This window comes from Trachinotus anak, unplaced genomic scaffold (assembly GCF_046630095.1).
Source record: "Trachinotus anak isolate AG129_WGS33_773 ecotype Australia unplaced genomic scaffold, CSIRO_AGI_Tana_v1 ptg000003l, whole genome shotgun sequence".
NCBI classification, from domain to species: Eukaryota; Metazoa; Chordata; class Actinopteri; order Carangiformes; family Carangidae; genus Trachinotus; species Trachinotus anak.
This window is the reverse complement of record NW_027273854.1, coordinates 22,171,821-22,192,407: the sequence shown is the minus strand read 5'-3', so window position 1 is coordinate 22,192,407 and position 20,587 is coordinate 22,171,821. Positions and strand designations below refer to the sequence as shown.

Genomic DNA, 20,587 nt, shown 5'->3' with positions numbered 1-20,587 from the left:
TCTACGTGTTTGCACTGCACGATGCATTTTTTAAATATATTAACCTTATTATGGGTATCATTGGCCTTAAACTGATTGAGTCTGGCACAGAGCCTAGTCCCTCCCCCGTCAGGCCTTTCTCCTCCCTCTCCACCCCCCTGCGTCTCCTCTCCTGCAACAGGATTTGAAGGCGAGGAGAGAGGGAGGGGGCAGAGCCAAGAGAGAAACAAAAAACGTGACTAGGCACCCAAAGCGTCCTGTTATGCAACAACTGACCTACTAACATACATTTAGAGACTCAGAGAGAAGGAGAGAGAGAGACAGAGAGAAGGAAATAGAGAGAGCGAGAGAGAGAGAGGAAGGAGTGAGAGATTGGGACAAACATGACATGAGGAGCGTACTGAAAACAAGCGGCACTGTGCTCACTCTCGCAGTTACCTGCACTAATCGGAGCTGTGTTTTGAAAGTGACGCTCGGTGTGTGAGGGCAGCAGACCTGCCCCCGGTGCGCAAAGCGGACTGTTGCACAGGAACTACCCGGACCCTCTGTGGATTCTGTCATTTTTCAAGGAGAAGGGTGAGTTTGTGTTGGTATTATTATTATTGTTATTATTATTATTAATTTTAACGACTGCATCGTCACAGTTATATGTGATGTTGGGTGTAACACATGAGCTTTTCTAAATAACTACATGAATATCGTTGCATTGTGGTCGCCGCTCTCCCTCCATGAGTGTTTGTTTTGGTGCCTGGGCGCGTTTCCTCAATGTCAAGGCGAGGCTGCTCTCCCCCTCAGCAAAGCCTGGTGGAGCTATGTGGGGACTCTGTGTGTTTGTGCATGTGTGAGAGAGGGGGAAAGAAGGGGTGGTGGTGGGGTCGGGGTTGGGGGTGTTAGCCAGAGGTTATGGGATTCCTTGAGGAAAAAAAAAAAAAAGAAGAAGGTGGAAACACACGGAGGCGAATGTGGATATTTTGGAGCGGGGCCATGGTTGTAATGAGGCTGGGTCAACACATCCGCGCTGAAGTGTTGCGGTGCAGACCTCAGTCGCTGTTGTGGTGCCTTCACTTGCCTGTTTATCCCAGTGTCGGTTTAGTAATACACCTGCTTTCGTAACAGACGTGGCACAGATACGTAATGTTACATCAAGTGTCCACTTAAATGTGCTGTTACTATCATTAGGCCTATTATTCATTCATTAATTCATATTATTAATTATTATTAATAATATTAGTATTAGTATTATTCAGTCTGTGTTTCCATGCTAGCCTAAAGTTCAGTGTCAGGTTTATACCTATGTGTGTTGCAGAGTCTGTGAACAGCGACTTATTTATACTCTGCTTCTTTTGGGTTAGTAGGCTAGTCCGTGCAGACAACTGGAAAAATCCCACGCAAACTCCGAGCACACGCTTCTCCGTGTCACGTGTAGCAGCTCTTTGTAAAGGTTAACGCGGCTGTGCAGCCCTCCGGGTTAACCCTTCAGTGGGCGGCAGTCTGCGGGAGCGCAGCACGGAGCGGGGCGCAGCGGCAGGCATGATCGAGGCATGATCCCTGCGTGCTCGGACACATGTGGACCGTCAGCTCTGTTTACCCCCTGGGCTCCGACCGCTGGGAGCCGGAAATAGAAAAGGATGGAGAACGGTGAAGTTCACGGGCTCTGCTGCTGAGGGCGGCCGCTGCGAGGTGAGGTGTGGATCTGAACATCTGGATCAGATGTGGGTCAGATGTTTTACTGTAGATTCCCGATCGGCTCTGTTCTCAGCTACAACACAACTGGTCTGTTATCGCAGCAGGGGAAAGCGCGTAGACGTGTAAACGTGTTGTTTGACGGGGTGGCTCTAGTTTTTGAGACAGTGGGAGAATTTGGTAGCACAGTCGGATTCATACAGTCGCCTCGGATGACTGGGGGTCCGATTAAATATGCATGAAGACGATTTGTCAGACAGCGCAACAAAGGAGGCATGTGGGGAAACACGTTTCTCACAATGTGCTGCTTCGTGAATTTTAACTAATTGCCTTTTTTCCCGCTTTGTGCTTAAATGGTCCGAGGACGGAATCAAACAATAGCGCGCATTATGGCCTTTAATTGAACTTAAGCGGCTGAAACAACTCCGCCTGCATGGCTGCAGGCCAGCAGCGGTGGAAATGTTGTCACAACTCACACATTACAAAGACTCACTGCAACTTTATGACTTCTTTGTGAGGTTTTTAATTTTATTTTTGAAATAGGAAACTCCTGCTGCCTTTATTTTACACACCGGCTTTGTGGTTTCTCCGCTACACGTGGGCATGGTCGCCCCCCCGCCACCCCCCTTGCGGCTCTCCTCTCAGCCTGAAGGCAGCACATGCAATAACAGTTTATATTCACACATAAAGGCCAGTGCGAACAGGCGATTCTCTAGATTTAAAACTAATATTTATTGCAATAATGCTGTGAGAGTGCCCGGACAGCCTGTCTCTCCACAGTGGAGCATGACTCTGAGCTTTTTACGCATCGTGAATTTTGCATGGCGCATTGTACACAGCCTGGCGCGCAGGAATCACTGAAGAGGTTATGAAGGTTGCATAATAAATGAATTAAATAATTAAAATGGATTAAAGAATGGGGCAGATTATGCAATAGGCGGAAACCCATAGTCTGTGGCTATGCAGCGCTGCGCTTTACCGCTGCGGAGCGGCCGCTGCCAATTGGTTGGCGCGCACAGTGGGTCTCTATGCCAGCTGAATGTAGGTCACATAAGCCCTGTGGGAGGGGGGGGGGGGGGGGGGGGGGGTGAGGCGCACAACCGCCGCTGACTAGAAAGGCAGAATCAAAACCCCACCAAAACAAATGGTCGCCCCGCCATAACAAAGAAGCGAGGCAGGCATGCAGAAAAGGGAGCTCGGCTACACAGCGACAGCAGCTCCGCATGACCCAAATAAATATCACTTCTCAAAACTTACACATTTTTTGGAGGGAAAAAAAAGACATAACCTTTTTTTTTCAAAGTAATTTCAAACATATTGCATCACTGCTCTGAACTGCTGAGACAACTGCTCTGTGGTTATTTAGGTCTGATTGAAGCCCTGTCTGCGTCCAGCTTTGCTAAATAAAAACCTGGGAGGGGAGTTCATGGGCAGAAGCATGGAGCTGTTTCCATCCTGTCCCACTTTGTGGCCTCTTGACTTTCTCGGGGTTTCCTGGCACATGTGAGATGATAAAAGATGAGGGCCGTGCTTTGTTATTGCGCAGTGGTTTGGAGGCAGCACAGAGGCGAATTACAGCATTTAGTAGGCCAAGGGAGCACATGTGACTGGTGCAACACATGGACTGAGTCACTCTGCTTTTTTCCCTTTTCCAGAGAGGGGGGTGATATGGCTGTGTGTTCGTGGAACAAGGATCTAGCATGGATAGGACTCCGCCTTGTTGGCATGCTGCCCAATTCTTTAGGCCCCCACCCCCTTTACCTCTTTTTCTTGGGAAGATAAAGTCAGCCCCCAGACTTGGAATTGAAGCAGACCCCACCCATGACCCCCAACCCTGCACCACGTGCCATATATTACATTCTTCCCAGGGGGGGGGGGGGCGCGCAACAGTTTCATCATTGCCTTTTGCTCTGAAGCATGTGCCCCCCTCTCCTTTTATTTTCGACCTGCTCCCGTTTCCTGAAACGCTCCACAGAAACACGTGCAGGGGTTTGAACTCAGTCCACTGTTTCCAAAGCTCATTGCCACATTTAGACTCCTGTGGTGTGGGCCCTGTGGTTGTGTGAGCGAGTGCAACTTGGATTCTTTTACGTTGCTATCATTCCACAAGTGCCACAGAGACCTGGCGATGACACGTGAAGAATATATGATAAATTGCAAAGAGTAATCGAGGTCAGTGGAATGTGCGCAGAGGAGTGGGGCTGTAACACACTGCAGGTTGGCTGGGATCTATTTGTATACTTGAGCCGGAAAATTTAATTCATCCATGCAAATAGAACGGCTGCAATTTAACTCTGCTTTTGTCAGCAGTGATTGATTCGCCATGTTTCTGTTGTTGTGGTTTTAAGCATCTGGGGAAATGTAAATCTGATGACAAAGAGGGTGAATGAAATGGATTACAGCCTGAGCTCTGGTTCGTTCACGTGGTTGAACATCGGAGGGGGGGGGGGGCAACAGAGGGAGAAGACAGACAAATGCACAGTAAAAAAAAAAGCGAGAGCCACCACTGTGAGTTAATTAAACACAAGAGTTCATTCATGTGTCTGGCTCATCCTGGCTATAGCAGAGATATGCAATATGCGCACTCTGACGTCAATCCCCCTGCTTTTGTTACAGAACCTTGTTTTTTCACCATCTGCCTTTGGTCATGTCAAGCCGCTGCTTCAGAGAAGGCAGAGAGAGAAAGTCTGATATGACTGGCTGCCCCTTCTGTTTCCCCCTTTTTTGTTGCTATGGGTGACACATTCCTTCTATTGATGCAACACCAACATTGTCGCAATTGCCACATGGGTTCCCCCCACACTATAATCTCATATCATCCCTTTCTTTGTTTTAACTCTCCCTCATTGAGTCCCTCCGTTTCTTTGTCTCCGCTCCACTTGCTCTCACCTCCATCTATATTTAGACAGTGCTCTAATTTTCCACGCCTCCTTCTTCTTTTATGTCCTCACATCTCTTTTTGTCTTTCTTTCCGATATCTCCCTCCCTTTTCTCTCGCTGCTTCACCTCTTCACAGCTCGGCTGACCTATATTCCATTGAGCCGTAGAGTGGAGGCAGCTAGACTTGTGTTTACAGAGTGCGGTCGGTCCCCAGTTTCTGGGTCAGTGGGGCACGGCAAGAAAAAGTCTTTCCCCTAATTCTTTCTCTCTCGTGCCCAGCAGCCACATGTCAAAGGCTCACGGGGATAACCTTAAACCATTCAGCCAAACAAAGGGAAAAAATCCAGACAGCAGCGTCTTTATTTCCTAACAAAAACGTTGGCAGTGTAACAGATTCTTAGATTAGATTTGCATCTTTCAAATGTAATTAAAAATAAATCAAAAGCTGATGGTCCTGCCTATTTTGCCTGCTTTTGTCTGCATTTTAGAGCTAAGAGAAGTCATTCTCATGGGCAGAAATCCATATACATTGTGAGGATACGCCGGTAGTTACGTAATGGTGTCAGATCCTGGGGAAGAGCAGAGTAGGACCAGTGTAAACACCTTTCTAGATTAAGAGATTACAGGTTCAGACAGTGTAATACTGCTTGTGCAGTTTAACCTTGGAGTGCAGATGTTGAGTAACATACATTTACTGATGCTGGTTAAATGAATGGAATCTACAGTTTCTTCAAAGATATGTAGATGTGGGGGGATACTGTTGTCACAACTTGTCATATGTTTGACCTTACATACTTAAAACCATGTGTAGGTCCATGGTCATCAAAGTGCAGAAAGGGTCATTTGTTTGTTGTTGTCTTTTTTAAAATGCATGTGATGTAGAAGCGCGATAACTCCACATGACCTACATACTTTTCCACGAAGAGTCTATCCAATGATATTAATGAGAAGCAAGTAAGATTTTAAATAAAAACATCTGGTCATCATAATATCACATATAACTCATTCCAGACTTTTAATTATTTCTACATTAAATAAGACTAAGAGCCTACAGCCATGCCTGAGGCTGTGTGAGGCTGTACTAAGGCATGGCGGTACCATCCATACTAACATGCTGATGTTGTAATGTTAACTGTTCAGCTTGTTAGCATGCTAGCATTTGCTAAACACAAAAAATCAACTGCGGCTGATGGGGATGTCATTAGTTTTGTGGGTACTGATCCATCCAGCAGTTGTCAAGATATTTCACTCACAACTACAAATGTGAGAGGACAAAGTTTGGGCATCACCACAGTCATTGTGATTGGGTCCATGAATGTCTGTACAGAATTCATCCAACCTACAGCTGCTGAGATATTTTACTCTTCAGCAAAGTGGTGCACCAGCCGGCAGTCTGACTGACAATGCCATCTCTAGAGCCATGCTGCTTTTTTGTTTGAGTCATTGGTGTTATGCTCTAATAACAGCAAACATCTTGTCTGGAAGCACACCTGTTCAGCTCATTACACAGCGTTCCCTGCTGCTTTTCAGCTCTGAGCCACCCATCTCCATAGTTATGAGACTGTCCGACCACCCTTGTGTTTTACCCAAATGTTATCAGGCCGTGTTATTCCTGCCCTTGTCCCGCCTCCTGCCTCCTTTCTTTCCAGGGGCCCTTGACCTATATTTATCAATGCCCCGCCTCCCAGCTGCCCCCACACCTCCAAATCTCTCTCGCTCCAGTCTCAGCCTCTTTATCCCTGACCTGCACTGGCTGCTGCCTTTGTCTGCCTTATCTGCTCACTCTGCATCATTGATTTGGCATTGAGTTATTTTGGCGAGGAATGCTGCCACATTCCTCTGCGGATGAACGCATGGGGTGGAGGGTGGGGGTAGCGCTGTTTAAGCTGAGGTTTCTCAGCAGGAAAGTGTCGGGCTGTCCCTAATAGAGGCTTTTTTTTGTGAAATGCTCTAAAACGGACTTAGGGAACCCCATCAGTCCTGCATCTGACTCACCCTTTGCTCTGTCTGCTCCAAATACTCATCAGCCAAACCAAAAGAGCTAATCCTTAGACACACTAGTTTTGTGCTCTCAGCAAGTATCGGACTAATGCAATTTCTGTGGTGTGTTACTGTTTATTTCATGTGTGCACTCGCCTCAATTGCCATATATGCCAGTTGTAATTACCAGACTTTTATTTTTTCAAACATTATACAAACCCTTTTTCAATCACTTGGTGACAAAATGAAACAGGGTCATCAGCCTTGCAATGAACTCAGTGCCCATATTACGTCACAAAAGTCAACATCAACATGCCAGGCTATAGGTCAGAGGTCACAGCAAGCAGACAGAGCAGATCAATAGCGGGGTCAAAAGGTCAGACAATGAGGTCATTGGTTGCCAGGAGCGATGCAGTCAGTAAAAGCCAGACATGTCAAACCGGGAGAGGAAAGCTGCACAGATGTAGACGTGTCTTTGATCACTATCCACGCGAAAGGAGAAACAGCATTAGGAGAAATTCGTTTTTTTTTTTTTTTAAACAGTAAGTCTGATATGAAGATGCATAATGGAGCACGAGCAGTCCACATGGATTAACATGTTCTTTCTTTCTGTTTTTATCTCTGCAGCCTTTCATCTTGCAGTCAACTGCAGAGAGAAGAGAGACAGGCAGAAAAAGGGAGAACGAGAGCGAGGCTCCCCAAGAGACTGACACGCTGAGGTAGACGGGCCGACCTACATCCTGCTGTTTGTGTGGAGATCTAGGACACTTCTCCGCCAGCTTAGCTCAGTGTGCCGCTCTCACGCTAAATCTTTAACCGCCAACAGCAGAACAGCTTGAGGAGAAAAAAGAGATTGGCCTCATCCACTCAACTTTAAAGGAAATTTGTGCTTTTTCCAAGACTGATCTGATCCACTTAAAAACCCTTCAAGTGGATAAATGAGGGTTGCTAATGCTGAACTCCAGTTGGTCTTTATTTTTTTGACTAACTTGGACACTTGACTCCCCTCCAGTCTTAACTAGACTGAGCCTACAATAAACTGACTTTTCAAGAAAACTTTCAAAGGTGTTTAATCACCACCGCTGCCTCCCCTTGACCTCTGACCTGGTTCTTTCCTCAGTCGCCCTAGCAACATTTCAAACTGGCTGCCACAAGACAAGAATGGAAAATCTGACTTCAGCTCTCAAAACATTAAACAAGAACTCAGGGAATAACCTCAACTGTCTTGACACTTTCAGCAGTTATGAAGAGTCTCTTCCCTCAGTCCAAGGGAGTCCAGCACGCATAGGGCGCCTCATCAAACCCAAACCCAATATGACCTGCAGGCGAAAGCGTGAGTTCATTTCTGATGAGAAGAAGGATGCCTCCTACTGGGAGAAACGTCGCAAGAACAACGAGGCTGCCAAGCGCTCCCGGGAGAAGCGACGTCTCAATGATATGGTTTTGGAGAACCGTGTCATTGCACTGAATGATGAGAATGTGAGGCTCAAGACTGAGCTGCTCCAGCTGAAGCTGCGCTTTGGCCTTATAAGCACTGCTTCATATATTGAAAAGAGCCAGCAGATCGGTGGGGGCAACAACACAGGAAACGGAGGCTCATCATCATCCTCCGCCACACCGTACTACTCCAGCGGTTACTCTAGTGGTTCTCAGGTGATGATGAACTCAGACTCCTCAGAAACAGAGCAGTCAGGACGCAGTGAGAGCCACAGGCAGCTGGTGAAATACTCTCCACGTGGTTCCCTCTCAGACATGTCTGACGGCTCCTCCAGGGACAGTCCTGAGCCAATGCAGTTTGAGATCAAACAGGAAGGTGACAGGCTTGAGATGGACATTGCCAATGGCACCACAACCCAGATCATGTTCAACATCCACCGCGGTCTGGCCTCCATACCCACTCACCACCAGATCCAGCAGCATTCTCAGGACCTGGAAGCTGCATATCACAGCCAACAGCAACAGCAGCAGCAACACCACCTTAACCACCAACAACAACCCCATCAGGAGCCTGTTACCACCATCAGCACCATCAGCCAGCCTGCCCCTCACCCACCTGCTGCCCAGAGGAGCGTCATTCTGTACGGCTCCAGTAGTGCCTCCTATCCTGTGGACACCCTGACCAGGCCCCAGGACATCGATCTGCAGGCGGCTCAGAAGCAGAGCGGCGGCGGCAGCCAGACGTGTGTCAGTCGACTGCCCCAGTCCATGACAGAGAGCTCCACAGAGACGCTGGCTGAGGTGACAGAACAGCTGGAGAGGAAGACATTAGACTCCCCTTCGTATGAGCTCTCAGACAGCCGTAACGAGGCGGGAGAGAGACAGATGTACAGAGTTTGCCAACTTCCCCAGCAGCACCAGCAAGAGAGTGATTCATCTGCAGAGCTCCTCCACAAACAAGTGGAGGGGGTCAGCCACTCCCACCTGTACCACCATCTCCAGCAGCCTCATCATTCATACCTCAGTGCCCAAGAAGAGGAGCCACCTGTGCTTACCTACGAGGGTGGGCCCAGGAGTGAGGCTTACTGCCGAGGCCAATCGAGCTCCTCCAGCAAGGACACCTCATCCAGTGATGGAGATCCCCGCAGCTCCGACAAAGAGGCCTCCACAGATGATGATGAGTCCCCCTCCTCGTCCTGCTCAGACATGGGCAGCTACCACAACCAACATCTTACCAGCCTCCACCAGCCTGCCTCACCTCTGCCGTCCTCCCAGGGCTGCTCTCAGGCCCAGGGCCGGGATCCCCAAGGGGAGGTGAAGGGCACAGCCTTGCCCCACAAACTCAGGCTCAAACACCGGGCCATGAGCACCGGGAGCAGTGGCAGCAACAGTTCCGGCCAGGAGTCCCCAACCACGCCTCCCTCTGCCACACCACCTCCCCTGCCCCAGCATCCCTACTTTTCCCTCACTCCACCACCGAACATTAAGCAAGAGAGGCCGGGTGGAGTCTGCAAGCAGGCGGCCTCAGGGCAGGGGGCCAGGAAGGAGAGTGGGAAAAAGGAGACTGGTGGACGCCGAAACAAGAGGCGAGATTAGGTGACATTCACTTTTAGAACTTGTCACAACTTAAACAAGAGACACAATTTCTCCTCTAAGAACTACCCTGCCATCATGCCTTTGCCCTATAATCAAATCCCCTCCTCAAGCCCATGGGACAGAAATCTGGGCTTTTCTATTCCCCTACCACGAACGTCACCAAAAAGGCTGGACATCTTTTAGGGCTGTATTATATTTGTATATATTGTACAGATTTGTCATTTCTTACACCCTCTCCATACTTACAAAGCACTTTTGTTTATGCGATGAGAGGAGGAATGGAACTGCCTGCTTTTCTACTTTTGTCATCCAACAATACACAGCCGAGTACATCAGCAAAAGCACATTATGATCACGTACAAACAAGAATGTGGGAAAAACAAAAAGTTCCAAGCTTTATCAGTACTATGGATTTGGTACATATCTGACTGTAGACGAACATACACATGTATGGCTTATCTGCCTTAATTAAAATCAAATGCAAACGTACACTGGGGACATTCCCTCGACCAAAGAAGCACCAACACCACCAACACTACAAATATTAAGTTCCATACCTCTTCCCAGACCCTACCTCTACCAACCCATGCTCTCCCCAACCATCTCCATTATTTCACAACAGATCGCCATCACCTTTATTTTTTAAGCACTTGGTTTGTATATTACTGTGATATATGAATATATGTATCTATTATAAATATATATTTTACAAAGAAATTTGAATACAAATTCAACAAAAATGCGACAAACCTGCAACGGTAAAAGAGGATTTTGAAAGTGACCATCCTAATATGAATCACAATCACTGTATAGCCACATTGTCTTCTGTTGCTCCAGGACCCATTCAAAGTAAAATGCCTCTCTCTTGATTGTTAAGCTTTAGCATTAATCATTTGTTAATGCCCTGTTTACACAGAAATGGCCGTCCAGTTTGGAGCGCCAACAGCACTGAATGGAGAACATGTTGTTTCCTGAGGCAAGGGCCTCATTAAAAAGTTTGGATTTCTTAACCTTTAACCAGCCTTTAAATAATCGGTGGAATTCACCAGCTGCAGGCTATAAGCCTTTAGTTTATTTGAGCTTTATCAACCATATCTTGTTGTTGTTACCATTTACTGGCCCAATGTATTTATTTCCCTCTTCTCCACATGCCCATCACTGTAGAAAAGCCCACAGGAACATAGACGGAGAATGTGTACAGACCTTTTTAGATACATACTGCAGCCTTGAGTTTCAACTGTAATGTAGGCATGGGATGCTTGGGGGCAAAAGCAGGAGGAATCAAGTCACGTTCATGTAATCACTTTACAGTGCACTGAGTTCTGAACAAGTTCCTCTTGTGTGAAAGACCTCCACAGATACTGTACATTTACTGACAAGAAATGAGGTTTTGTAGTGTGACCCTTGAGGTTTACACTGTATCCCAGATAATTGAGTTATTGTGAAATCAAAGCTAAGGCAATACCAAATTTTTCTAACCCCCCAATAGTGCCATTGTTAAAATTATTTAAAAAATACACACAGCTTGGATTAATGGACTCCCCTTGTTTCCCATGTGCCTACATTATTCATTTCAGGGGTTATGCAGTCCTGCTACTGGGCAGTGATGAATCGCCATCACTGGATTCTAGTTTTAAAAAGTCTATGTACCATGTTTGGCTTTTTGGTGCTTGTGTATAAATGTAAAGTTCCCCTCACCCTTGAACAACACTGTAATGTTTATTTCATTGGTTTTATATCCTCTTTTTTTGTCAAGGTGTTGTTCTGTTTTCTTCTATACTGTGTCTTTTCTCCTATTGACTGTGATGACATGTATTTGCCTCATTCCTCCTCCCCCCCCCCCCTTTTTTCAGTGTGTATTAATCAGTAATGTTTGTGGTTTTGCTGATGGTTTTATGAAAAAGACAAGAGGATAAAAAGAAAAAAGAAACAGGCAAAGATAGAGGGGTGTTTAGAGATGGTGGTTGGTCTGGTTGGTCATTACCATCACTTCCTTTTGACATGAATATGTATGTAAAGACACTAATTTTCATTGTGGAAGATGGGAGCATTTCAAGATCGAAAAACAAAATAAAAAGAATGTTGACCTATCAACATATCATGAAAAGAGCTGTTTTTCTCTGTTCTTATGCCACTGTTTGTGTGGTTTAGCACAATGAAAGTTACACACAAGCACACGCACTTGACATTGAACTGAGCAGTCATTTCAATCTGTCTAAGTCTCTTTGCCTTTAAGCAGCAGTGACTGTCACAGCAATGAGCCTGAAGGCAGCACATAAAAGCTGGCAGCTGCGGTGGTGATCTATAAACCTTATTCCAGAACCACCAGTTAGGTAATACATTACTCACTGATTGACATAAGAGAATGAATCACCGTCAGCAACCAAGCAGAATAAATTATACATCCAGATACAGAATGCAGAATTATAATCATTCTCGGTTTTAGTCTCTTTTAGTTTCTTTATACTCAATGTCCTGTTATATAAAGACACGCTGTCGACCTTTCTGACTTTTCTCACTAACTTGAGATTTAGATGACAGCGAAGCTTGACAGTCACACCCTGTTTCCACTGTGCAGAGACAGCCTTGTATAGAGCTTTCCATTCCCCATGGGCAACTCTTTCTATTTGGCATCGGAGGCTAATCTGCAGTGAGAGGGGCTCCGCACTGACACACTGACACACTTTGCCCAATGGGGCCAGCAAACTCCCTGGCAAGCTTGTCTGATGTAACACTGGCCTACTTCTACTAATAGACACGAGCTTTATGCATGAAAATGTCATCGAACATTGTGCTCACGTTAGGCCGCACTCCTCACTTAGGTATACACTCTTCTGATAACAGCCTCTGCACTGGAGAGCCACGTTTAAACCTCATTAATTTTGACACACTTCCCATGATCTCGAGTAAACATAAAAATGACTCAGGCTGAAAACGAATAAAAAGCTCTGAGACTGTAAAATACCACTCTGCTCAAACACGACCTCGTTCAGCAGAGAGACACACTGGCCCACGAAGCCAGAGGATCAGCCTGAACAGGTGTGCCCCACCGAAATCCAGAATATTTATAGCAGAGGAGCAACGCAAACCGGACTAAACAGCGTGTATCTGAACTGAGAGAGTCAGCGGCTGTGTGGTGTGCAGGACAAAGCCGGGGCAGAGCCAGTCTGAGCCCCGGACTGCTGCTGCCAGCTCAACTGTCCTGCCAAGCTCCTGGCCAAGTCCCATCACATTCTTTATACTGACAAAGAAAAGGCTGCTGTGTTATGACATCCAAGCCCAGACTCACAGGCCATAAAGTACAACAGTTTAGGAAAGGTGGATGGATGGATGGATGGATGGAGTCAGTATTCAATAATCAACAAATATCTTTATTAAATTTTGAATAATTTATTTAAATGCAAGATGTAGAGTTTAGAGAGAGACAGTACATGAGCATTTCAGGATGCTTCAGAATGATTGTAATGAATTTATTACACAACTGGTTCCTCCTAGAGAGGGATTGATTATCCAGTAATCACATACGGTGTCTCTAAAATAATCCTAAAATATCCGTTTCCCTCAGTCTCCCTCCTGCTTATAAAGCAAAATGGGGTCATGTTCATAACAACATAAAGGGCAAAGGGAGGAGCAGTGAAGGGGGGAGGCAGAGGGTGGAGGATACGGGAGGGAAGGGAAGTTAACCCACTGCTCTAACTTGATCTAAGCTTGCAAACAAAGCAGCTCTTTGAGGCTGACGCATCAATGCCCTTCACAATGCTCCCAGTCACACACACACAAGCAAATACATGCATGCACACAGACACATGCACATTCCCTCACACACACACACACACCGCCATAAAAAAAAAACAACAACTTTGATTGCTGTCCCCATAGGATTTTGGGAGTTGTTCTGTAAACATGGAATTCCTCACAATAGCCACCTTACTTAACACCCATGGGATCATGCCAAGGTGACACTCCCTGCGAGCAACGGCAAAGCTCCAGCAGCATTTTGCTGCGTCCCCTATTTTCCTGATTTGACTTGAACGGCTGCTGCCTGCATAAACAGGTCAGGGGGAAAGTAGGTCAGTGTGCGCGCAGGAAGAGAGAGGAGAGGTAAAGGAGAACTAAAAAGAGAGAGAGAGAGAGAGAGAGAGAGAGAGAGAGAGAGAGAGAGAGAGAGAGAGAGAGAGAGAGAGAGAGAGAGAGAGTGCTGATGGATGGATCGATGAAGGTTATGGCTCCATCCGTGTCACTCTTGTTTGTCTCTGGCAGCAGAGATAGTCTTGGCAAACAGAGCAGAAACAGGGCTCTCGTATTACCTGGTCTCCCTTCACAGCCTGAGGAAAAGGGTTAGTGGAGCAAGAATTATTGGGGGGGGGGTGTCATGGAAGGATGAGAAAGCAGAGCAGAGGGGAGCAGGGGGGGACCCCAGGACTGCGGAGATCTGCTTTGTTTCCAAAATGACACCCTAGAAGCGTCTAACACATTTCTGGGGCAGGTTCCAGGGAGCCAGGTCAGACTCAGGTAACACAGCTGAAGAATTCCCCTGCCTGTGTAACGTGAAGTACAGCTGTAACCAGTGACCTGCAGCAATCACATCCGGAAGCAGAACTGAGCACAATATTCTACAGCATCTAAGCAAACACACCTGTGCATACACGAGCTGTAGTGCAGAGTACATATGTGCAGTATATGAAGTGACGATGCACAGTTTCACTACACTGCTGTTGACATAACCCACTTGTCTATTGTTCACAGGCACAGTTCCCGACAGTTCAGCATCTGACACTGGAAGTTCTTATCACACGGTCTGCTAAACAGGGTGCAGTGTGATCATTCATTCATTTAACAGAACGTAACAGAAAGGTTCCTTTAAAAAAGTGTGTGTGCCTGGAAAGGTATGAGAGCACTTGAAACCAGCAAAAACAAAGCAATGAAAGAGATCAAAAATATTCTCTGCTTACATAACTTCCCTATAGCTTGAGGCTGAGCACACACCTCAGCCATGTTATGAAGAGGTTACAGGCAGAGTCAGTCTGATGAGAGACGGCAACAGTACAGAGGTAAAGCTATGCAGTGAGAAACAAGGTTAGAGCTGTGTAAATACAGTACAATGAAAAGGGGAAGTGCGGCTTAGGTTTGAAATACACTCTAATGGTAAAAAGCATCTTTTGTTCTATCAAAGAGTAACAGTGGAAATGAGGTGGATGACACATGCTCTGAACAGTTGCTCAGCCGCAGTCAAACTGGTCTGAGGCGGCTGGTGGAGTGAATAGAGCTGGGACAGGGAGTGGCCTGGCCCCGATTTAGCTTTGGACCCGTTTACCCCCCCCCCCCCTTCACTGTCTTCATCAAACTCTCTGGGTCATTCATGCACACACACAAAAGACCTTGTTGGTCTGCTGCCATCTCAACTGCATCATCTCTAAAGTGTGACTTACAAAGAGATGCAAGCAGTACAGGCATGTCATATGAAAATACCACAGACTTTGTTATCTGTACGTTTACTGCTGCTTCACAAGTTGACAGATTATTTCCAAAGGTGAGTCAGTGTGTGTGAGACCACGTGATAAGAAATGGGAGCAGCCAGAGAAAAGAAAAGAACTAAACCTGACTCATCTAACGAGTAAGTTAGTCCTCAACCTGTGATCCACTTATAACTATGTGACCCATTTCCTGTCCAGTCCTGATGTCTGATGGGGGAAAAAAAATCCTACAACTACTCAACTACCTCTCACAACCCACACCTGCAGTGCAGCAGGATCCCCACCACTAGTCCTCCTCGTCACAAAGCAGAATGCAAATGCAGCAGTGAACCTGCAGCTGCTGAACGGGGCGAGGGTTTATCTGCAGCACCAGGTTCTGCCAGCTCATATTAGCGTGTCAGAGAAAACAGTCCAATGAGAGAGAGAGAGAAAGAAAGACAGGTGTATGACCATGATCCTGCAGTAACCAGAGAGAAACAGTCCGAGGTGGAGTCAGCGAGGAAACAGAGAATGAATAATGATGGAGGCCCAGAGGGCACAGAGGGGGAGTGAGAAAACATTGCAGGGAGCAAAAAACAAAGAGTTGGCTGTGTCATTCGCCTCATGGGCTTCCTTCCTGTAGGACCACAAGGCCATCGACTAACTGCAGCCAGAGGGGAAAAAAAAACAGAAAAATCAGCATACCACCCCACTGTAGCCCCACCCAAACACACACACACACACACACACACACAAACAGCAGCCCCACCTGCACCTCCCTGCCCAAACAGTGGGTTAACTCACAGAAGTGATGTAAGAGGTGGGGGTGACACAAATACCACAAATTCTGTTGTTTGTGCATCATCGCAGCTTTGCTGCACATCCCCACCGCAGCTCTTCCCGAGCCCTCCAGAGCCGTCCACACACACAAACACACAAACACTCACACTCACACACACACTGCAACACCAGGTGCCAACATCCAACAAGTCACTTTCTCAGGTGGAAATGCCCGGACTCATACAGCAGGGAGGGATGGCGGGATACAGGCAAAAGCTGCTAGTTTGTCAGATGTTTTGAAATGGGTCTGTTGTGCAAGAGTTATGCTTAAGAAATATTTTTTAAAAATTATTTATAATCCAATTACATCACTAAACCAGCTATTACGAAATGTCATTTCAAAGGCCAGGACAATAAGTCAAAGCATGAAAAACATGGTGCCTGTCAGTGGTTTCACCAAGATTACACAGCTGCAATAACTCTGAGCACCAACACTGTGCAATATATATTAGTCTGACTTCTAGTGATGATAAAGATAAAGATTGAGTTGTTTCCTGTCAACTTTTTGACCTAATATTTACCTTATACTGAATTGATTGTAAGTTTACATCCACTGATTCCAGCTAAATCTGAGAGGATGTTTACAGGGAATTTATTATTGTGCCGTCATCTTGTTGTAATGGTTTTCCATAAGGTCCAAAGAGAAAAGAAATGTGTTTATAGAGTGTGACAATAAAGCCATAATACAATCATTGCAAAACAGCTGAAGAAAACACTGTCATTGTTGACATGAAGCCTGAAGTGAGTGTGTTGCTGCCAGAGGAGACCGGACGTATAAAGCAACAGCCGTCAGTGAAACTGTTTAATCTCATCTAAATATTGACTTGATGCCTATCAAAGGTTTTACGACACACACCACAATGAACCTTTACTGGTAATGTGTAATAAATATTATAATACCATGGAAGTGCACGGAGCTACGTGTTTAAGAGATAAGACAATGTTTGTGTGTTATCAAGAGTAAAAGAGCCAGAGCCAAAGCCTTTCCTCCAACACGTGACACTGATCAAAAACAACACCTCGACACAGGTTAAGTTGTGGTATTTTTAGTTGTTTTGTGTTTTGTCTACTATGAAAAAACTGTGTTTTTTTTACTCTGGCATTCACAGAGGGCATATCTCAAACCATCAGTGTTGTGGTGTAGGCTGGGAAGGACTGGAGAAGGTATTACACAATACCAGGCAACCTGCTCCCTGTAGTTATAGTTGAGTAACATACGGCTGCTTGTGTTACTGTGGGATCCAGGCAGAGTTAGAGGAATGTTTGTTTTGATTTTGGAGGGCTCAGTCAGGGGCCCCTGGACGGTGCAGTGTGAATGTGCATAGGAAGTGTGTATGTGTATGTGTGTGTGTGTGTGTGTGTGTGTGTGTGTGTGTGTGCATATAAGTAAGAGGAGGGTTCATTCACGGCAAATTACCCTCTCTTGCCTTGCCTCTGTTTTTGTTTTTAAATCCTCATCCATGGCTGAAAATTAGGTCAGCAGTCACGTGACATGCTTCAGCCAGAGCAGCAACAAGAGACAGAAAAAAAGAAAGCAGACATTCTTAACCTCTTTAACAGATGAGAGTCTATAAGTAACGTTTAAACTCATCAGCTATTTCAGGACTTTTTGAGGCCAGACATTCCACAAAAACAAAAACATTTTTTTCTTTTCTTTTCGCCGACCCCCACGGAAATGGCAGTTGGCCATGTGTTGTTTACTGTTGACTCTGGAAGGGCTCCAGTCTCAGTGACCTTGGGGAAAGTCACAATCACAGGTGTTGGGTGCATGTGCACAGGCAATGGGAGTGGCAGGAATGAGGAAACAAAGAGCAAAACATTAAGTGAGGGGATATAAAATCTGAACTCGCTGGGTTAACTGTTTATAAATGATGCATATTTGAGATCATTGCCAACAGACACCTTTCCTGGAGGGAGCCCCAGAAACACATTTATATATTTACAGTGTTTGTTGTTTGTAAGTGTCACAGTTCACTGAGAGTTTGTTAAATAAAAGTGAAGGCTGGATGACAGTCTGGCTGGAGGATGAGGTTCACAAAAAAAAAAAAAAAAACATGAAAGCTCAATCAGATGCTTATTGTTTATATCATAGTTATTTTGGTTTCAAACTGCAGGTGACTATTATGTACTTATTTGGAATATATCTGGTTATTAAGGTCATGGTTAAGATCATGGTAAGAAATTATCATTTACAGTAATTTACCGTTATTATTGATTAATGCAGCCAATACGTGTTGTATTTAAAGGAGTGGATCTGTAAGTTTTGCTGTTACTACATAGCCTGTGTTAGCATTAACAGCTGTTTACTTTCACATCTTGAGGAAATGTTGTGAGTTCTGCATCAAACTTTATTCCTTTACTCACCAACAGCTGTCTCCAGAGGTGGAAAGCAACATCAATGTTAACTCTTGTCTCTATCATGTCTTTTCTTCTACTAAAGTCAGCATGCTAACCAGCTAGCCCCAGGCCCTCTTGCCACTTCCATATAGTGACTCACGGTAGCCTCCAATCTGCCCTGAAGACACAGCACTGCTCAGAGGTCGTATCATAACAGCTTGTATTATAATGACAGCAATGGCTGAAGCTCTTGTCAAGCAACGATCACCAGCACCAGTTCCCAGCAAGAAACCACATTCAGCTGCAAAGAAAACTGACAAATAGCCCCATTAATAACAATAGCAACAATTAAAACCATGTGGCACTGGGTGGCTATCATAACAGCCAAATTAAAAATAAAATTAGAATAACCAACAACTGACAATATTTTGACAGTGTTGTTTCTAAATGACAAGAGGAACAAATCATTGTGTACATGTAGAATATTCACAGAATGAGCATCAAGTCTCTCACCATCATTCCCTACAAGAAAACACCAAGTTCAGCACAGCACAGACTGGGGAGTGACCAACAAAATAACAGTAATCCAAATGTTAACATCTATTTGTTTGATTGATTACACAAAAAGGGCATGGGTCGGGAACAAGCCCATTACATTTAGGTGCAGATCTAATAAGGAGGCAGATCCAGTAATGTTTTATCACTTTTGTCAACATTGCGAGATAGGGCATTTTGAATATTTCACTATTTGGCCCTGGTTGAGGTATGCACTTCACTGAGAGCCACTCTAGTTCACAATACTTTCCTTTTTCCCCTTTATTTGAGAGTTTACAGTCTAGAAATGTACAGGAAAGAAGGAAGAGAGAGAGGGATATGACGTACAACAAAGGTTCCCTGACCAGGAACAGAACTGTGATGTTGCGGTTATGTGGCACCTGAAGCATTAGCCCACCAGACATCCCCTATTCACATTTCTTTAAACTCACAGTATATAACTTCTGCTGCTATGGGTCTCTCAATCAAAACAGAACAAAAGACAGTGGTGGGTGACATGATCCCATGAAATCACGTGGGATCATGGGAATTGTTGTCTTCACCACTATTGCCATCAGCTTCTCCCGGTTTAGATTCCCTCGGTGTCAGTTCTTCAGGAGGTTTTTACCAGCAGCTGAATTATCCATATTGGTGTCCACCTCTCCATAACAGACCTAGAGATTTAAACTGGTAGACACAATGAATAAAGCAGTTTCAATTTAAAAATCAGTGACTTGCCGACACTCTTCGGTGGACTCAGAACGTTTCGGAGTGTATGGGAGCTGAGCTGCTTAACAATTGCCAGGCTTTTTACTCTGATAATTAAAGACTGAGATATCCAATGACAACAATACCTTGTTTAAATTGACCAAGGTGTAAAAAGTGCATCTTTCAACCTCAATTTTGAGCTTCTGGCTGGCAACACCAACACATGCACATAGGACATATGACATTGTTGACAGACGATCAAATGAAACAAAGCGCTACCATGATTACAATCACGTATTTCTCTAGGTTTGAGAGATGCTGGAAATATTTGTGATAATGTAAGTACACTTACTCAAAAAATATATAAAAGAGGCCTCATCATTATAACTTTAATGTCAGTCAGCAAACTATGGTGGAATGGATTATAATCTGAATGTAGCATGTGTCTGCTGTTGATATTTGGCATCTCATCTTTGACCTTGTTACTCCCAATAAGGAAACACCAAGTTCAGCACAGCAGGAAGTAGTTAGTGACGATAATACCTCCGGGGGAATGTAGATTCAGGTTGCTGGGGTTTTTGAAATGCTATGGGAAGCCATAATGGAAAGTGACAGCACAGCTGTGTGGTTGCAGGCACGGCAGCAAAAGAGTGCGCAGGACATTGAGTGCACCTCCATGATCAAATGAATGGTTTGGATAAATGTCTCATCAGACACATGCAGTCATGGGTTACAAAACAAATCTGAGATGTGGGCAGCGGTGTAGAGGTCTGGAACCAGGCTATAATGAAGCAGTCGGCTTTTGGTGTGGGGCCAGCATGCACAGTTTAAATCTAAAACATAATCAAAACTTCATATGCATTAATATCAAATAACTGACATTTGACTTTAAGTCTCAGTTGGTGTGGTATGAATCATTGCCTGATATCAGTGGACAACAAGTGGTGGAAACATAGTTCTGGAGACATTATAACAGTCAGAATATATATCACAACATGCTACTGTAGTGAGAAACATAGCAAGAGATTCATGATCCATGACATCTCCAGTGAATTCTACCTCTCATTTCTTACTGACTGAAAAAAAAAGCTTGTGAAAGGTGAATGTATGAAACTCTGAATCTTCACTGAAACCTGTTAAATGCTACAAGGCTTTCACAA

General features: G+C 45.2%; 2 protein-coding genes across 7 annotated transcripts in view; one reads left to right on the top strand and one right to left on the bottom strand.

Annotated features, from left to right (window-relative positions):
• The window catches only part of plppr2a (phospholipid phosphatase related 2a), a 167,508-nt gene that overhangs the window by 132,063 nt on the left and 14,858 nt on the right, over positions 1-20,587 (bottom strand). The window lies entirely within an intron of this gene.
• On the top strand, positions 195-11,662 carry nfil3-2 (nuclear factor, interleukin 3 regulated, member 2). The gene is made up of 2 exons (XM_071474567.1): positions 195-555; positions 7,150-11,662. The coding sequence occupies exon 2, from the start codon at positions 7,684-7,686 to the stop codon at positions 9,553-9,555; it is 1,872 nt and encodes a 623-aa protein (XP_071330668.1). The 5' UTR covers positions 195-555; positions 7,150-7,683; the 3' UTR covers positions 9,556-11,662.

Excerpts from the sequence above, each read along its gene's own strand:
- nfil3-2 (XM_071474567.1), top strand. The coding sequence starts at position 7,684 with ATGGAAAATCTGACTTCAGCTCTCAAAACATTAAACAAGAACTCAGGG.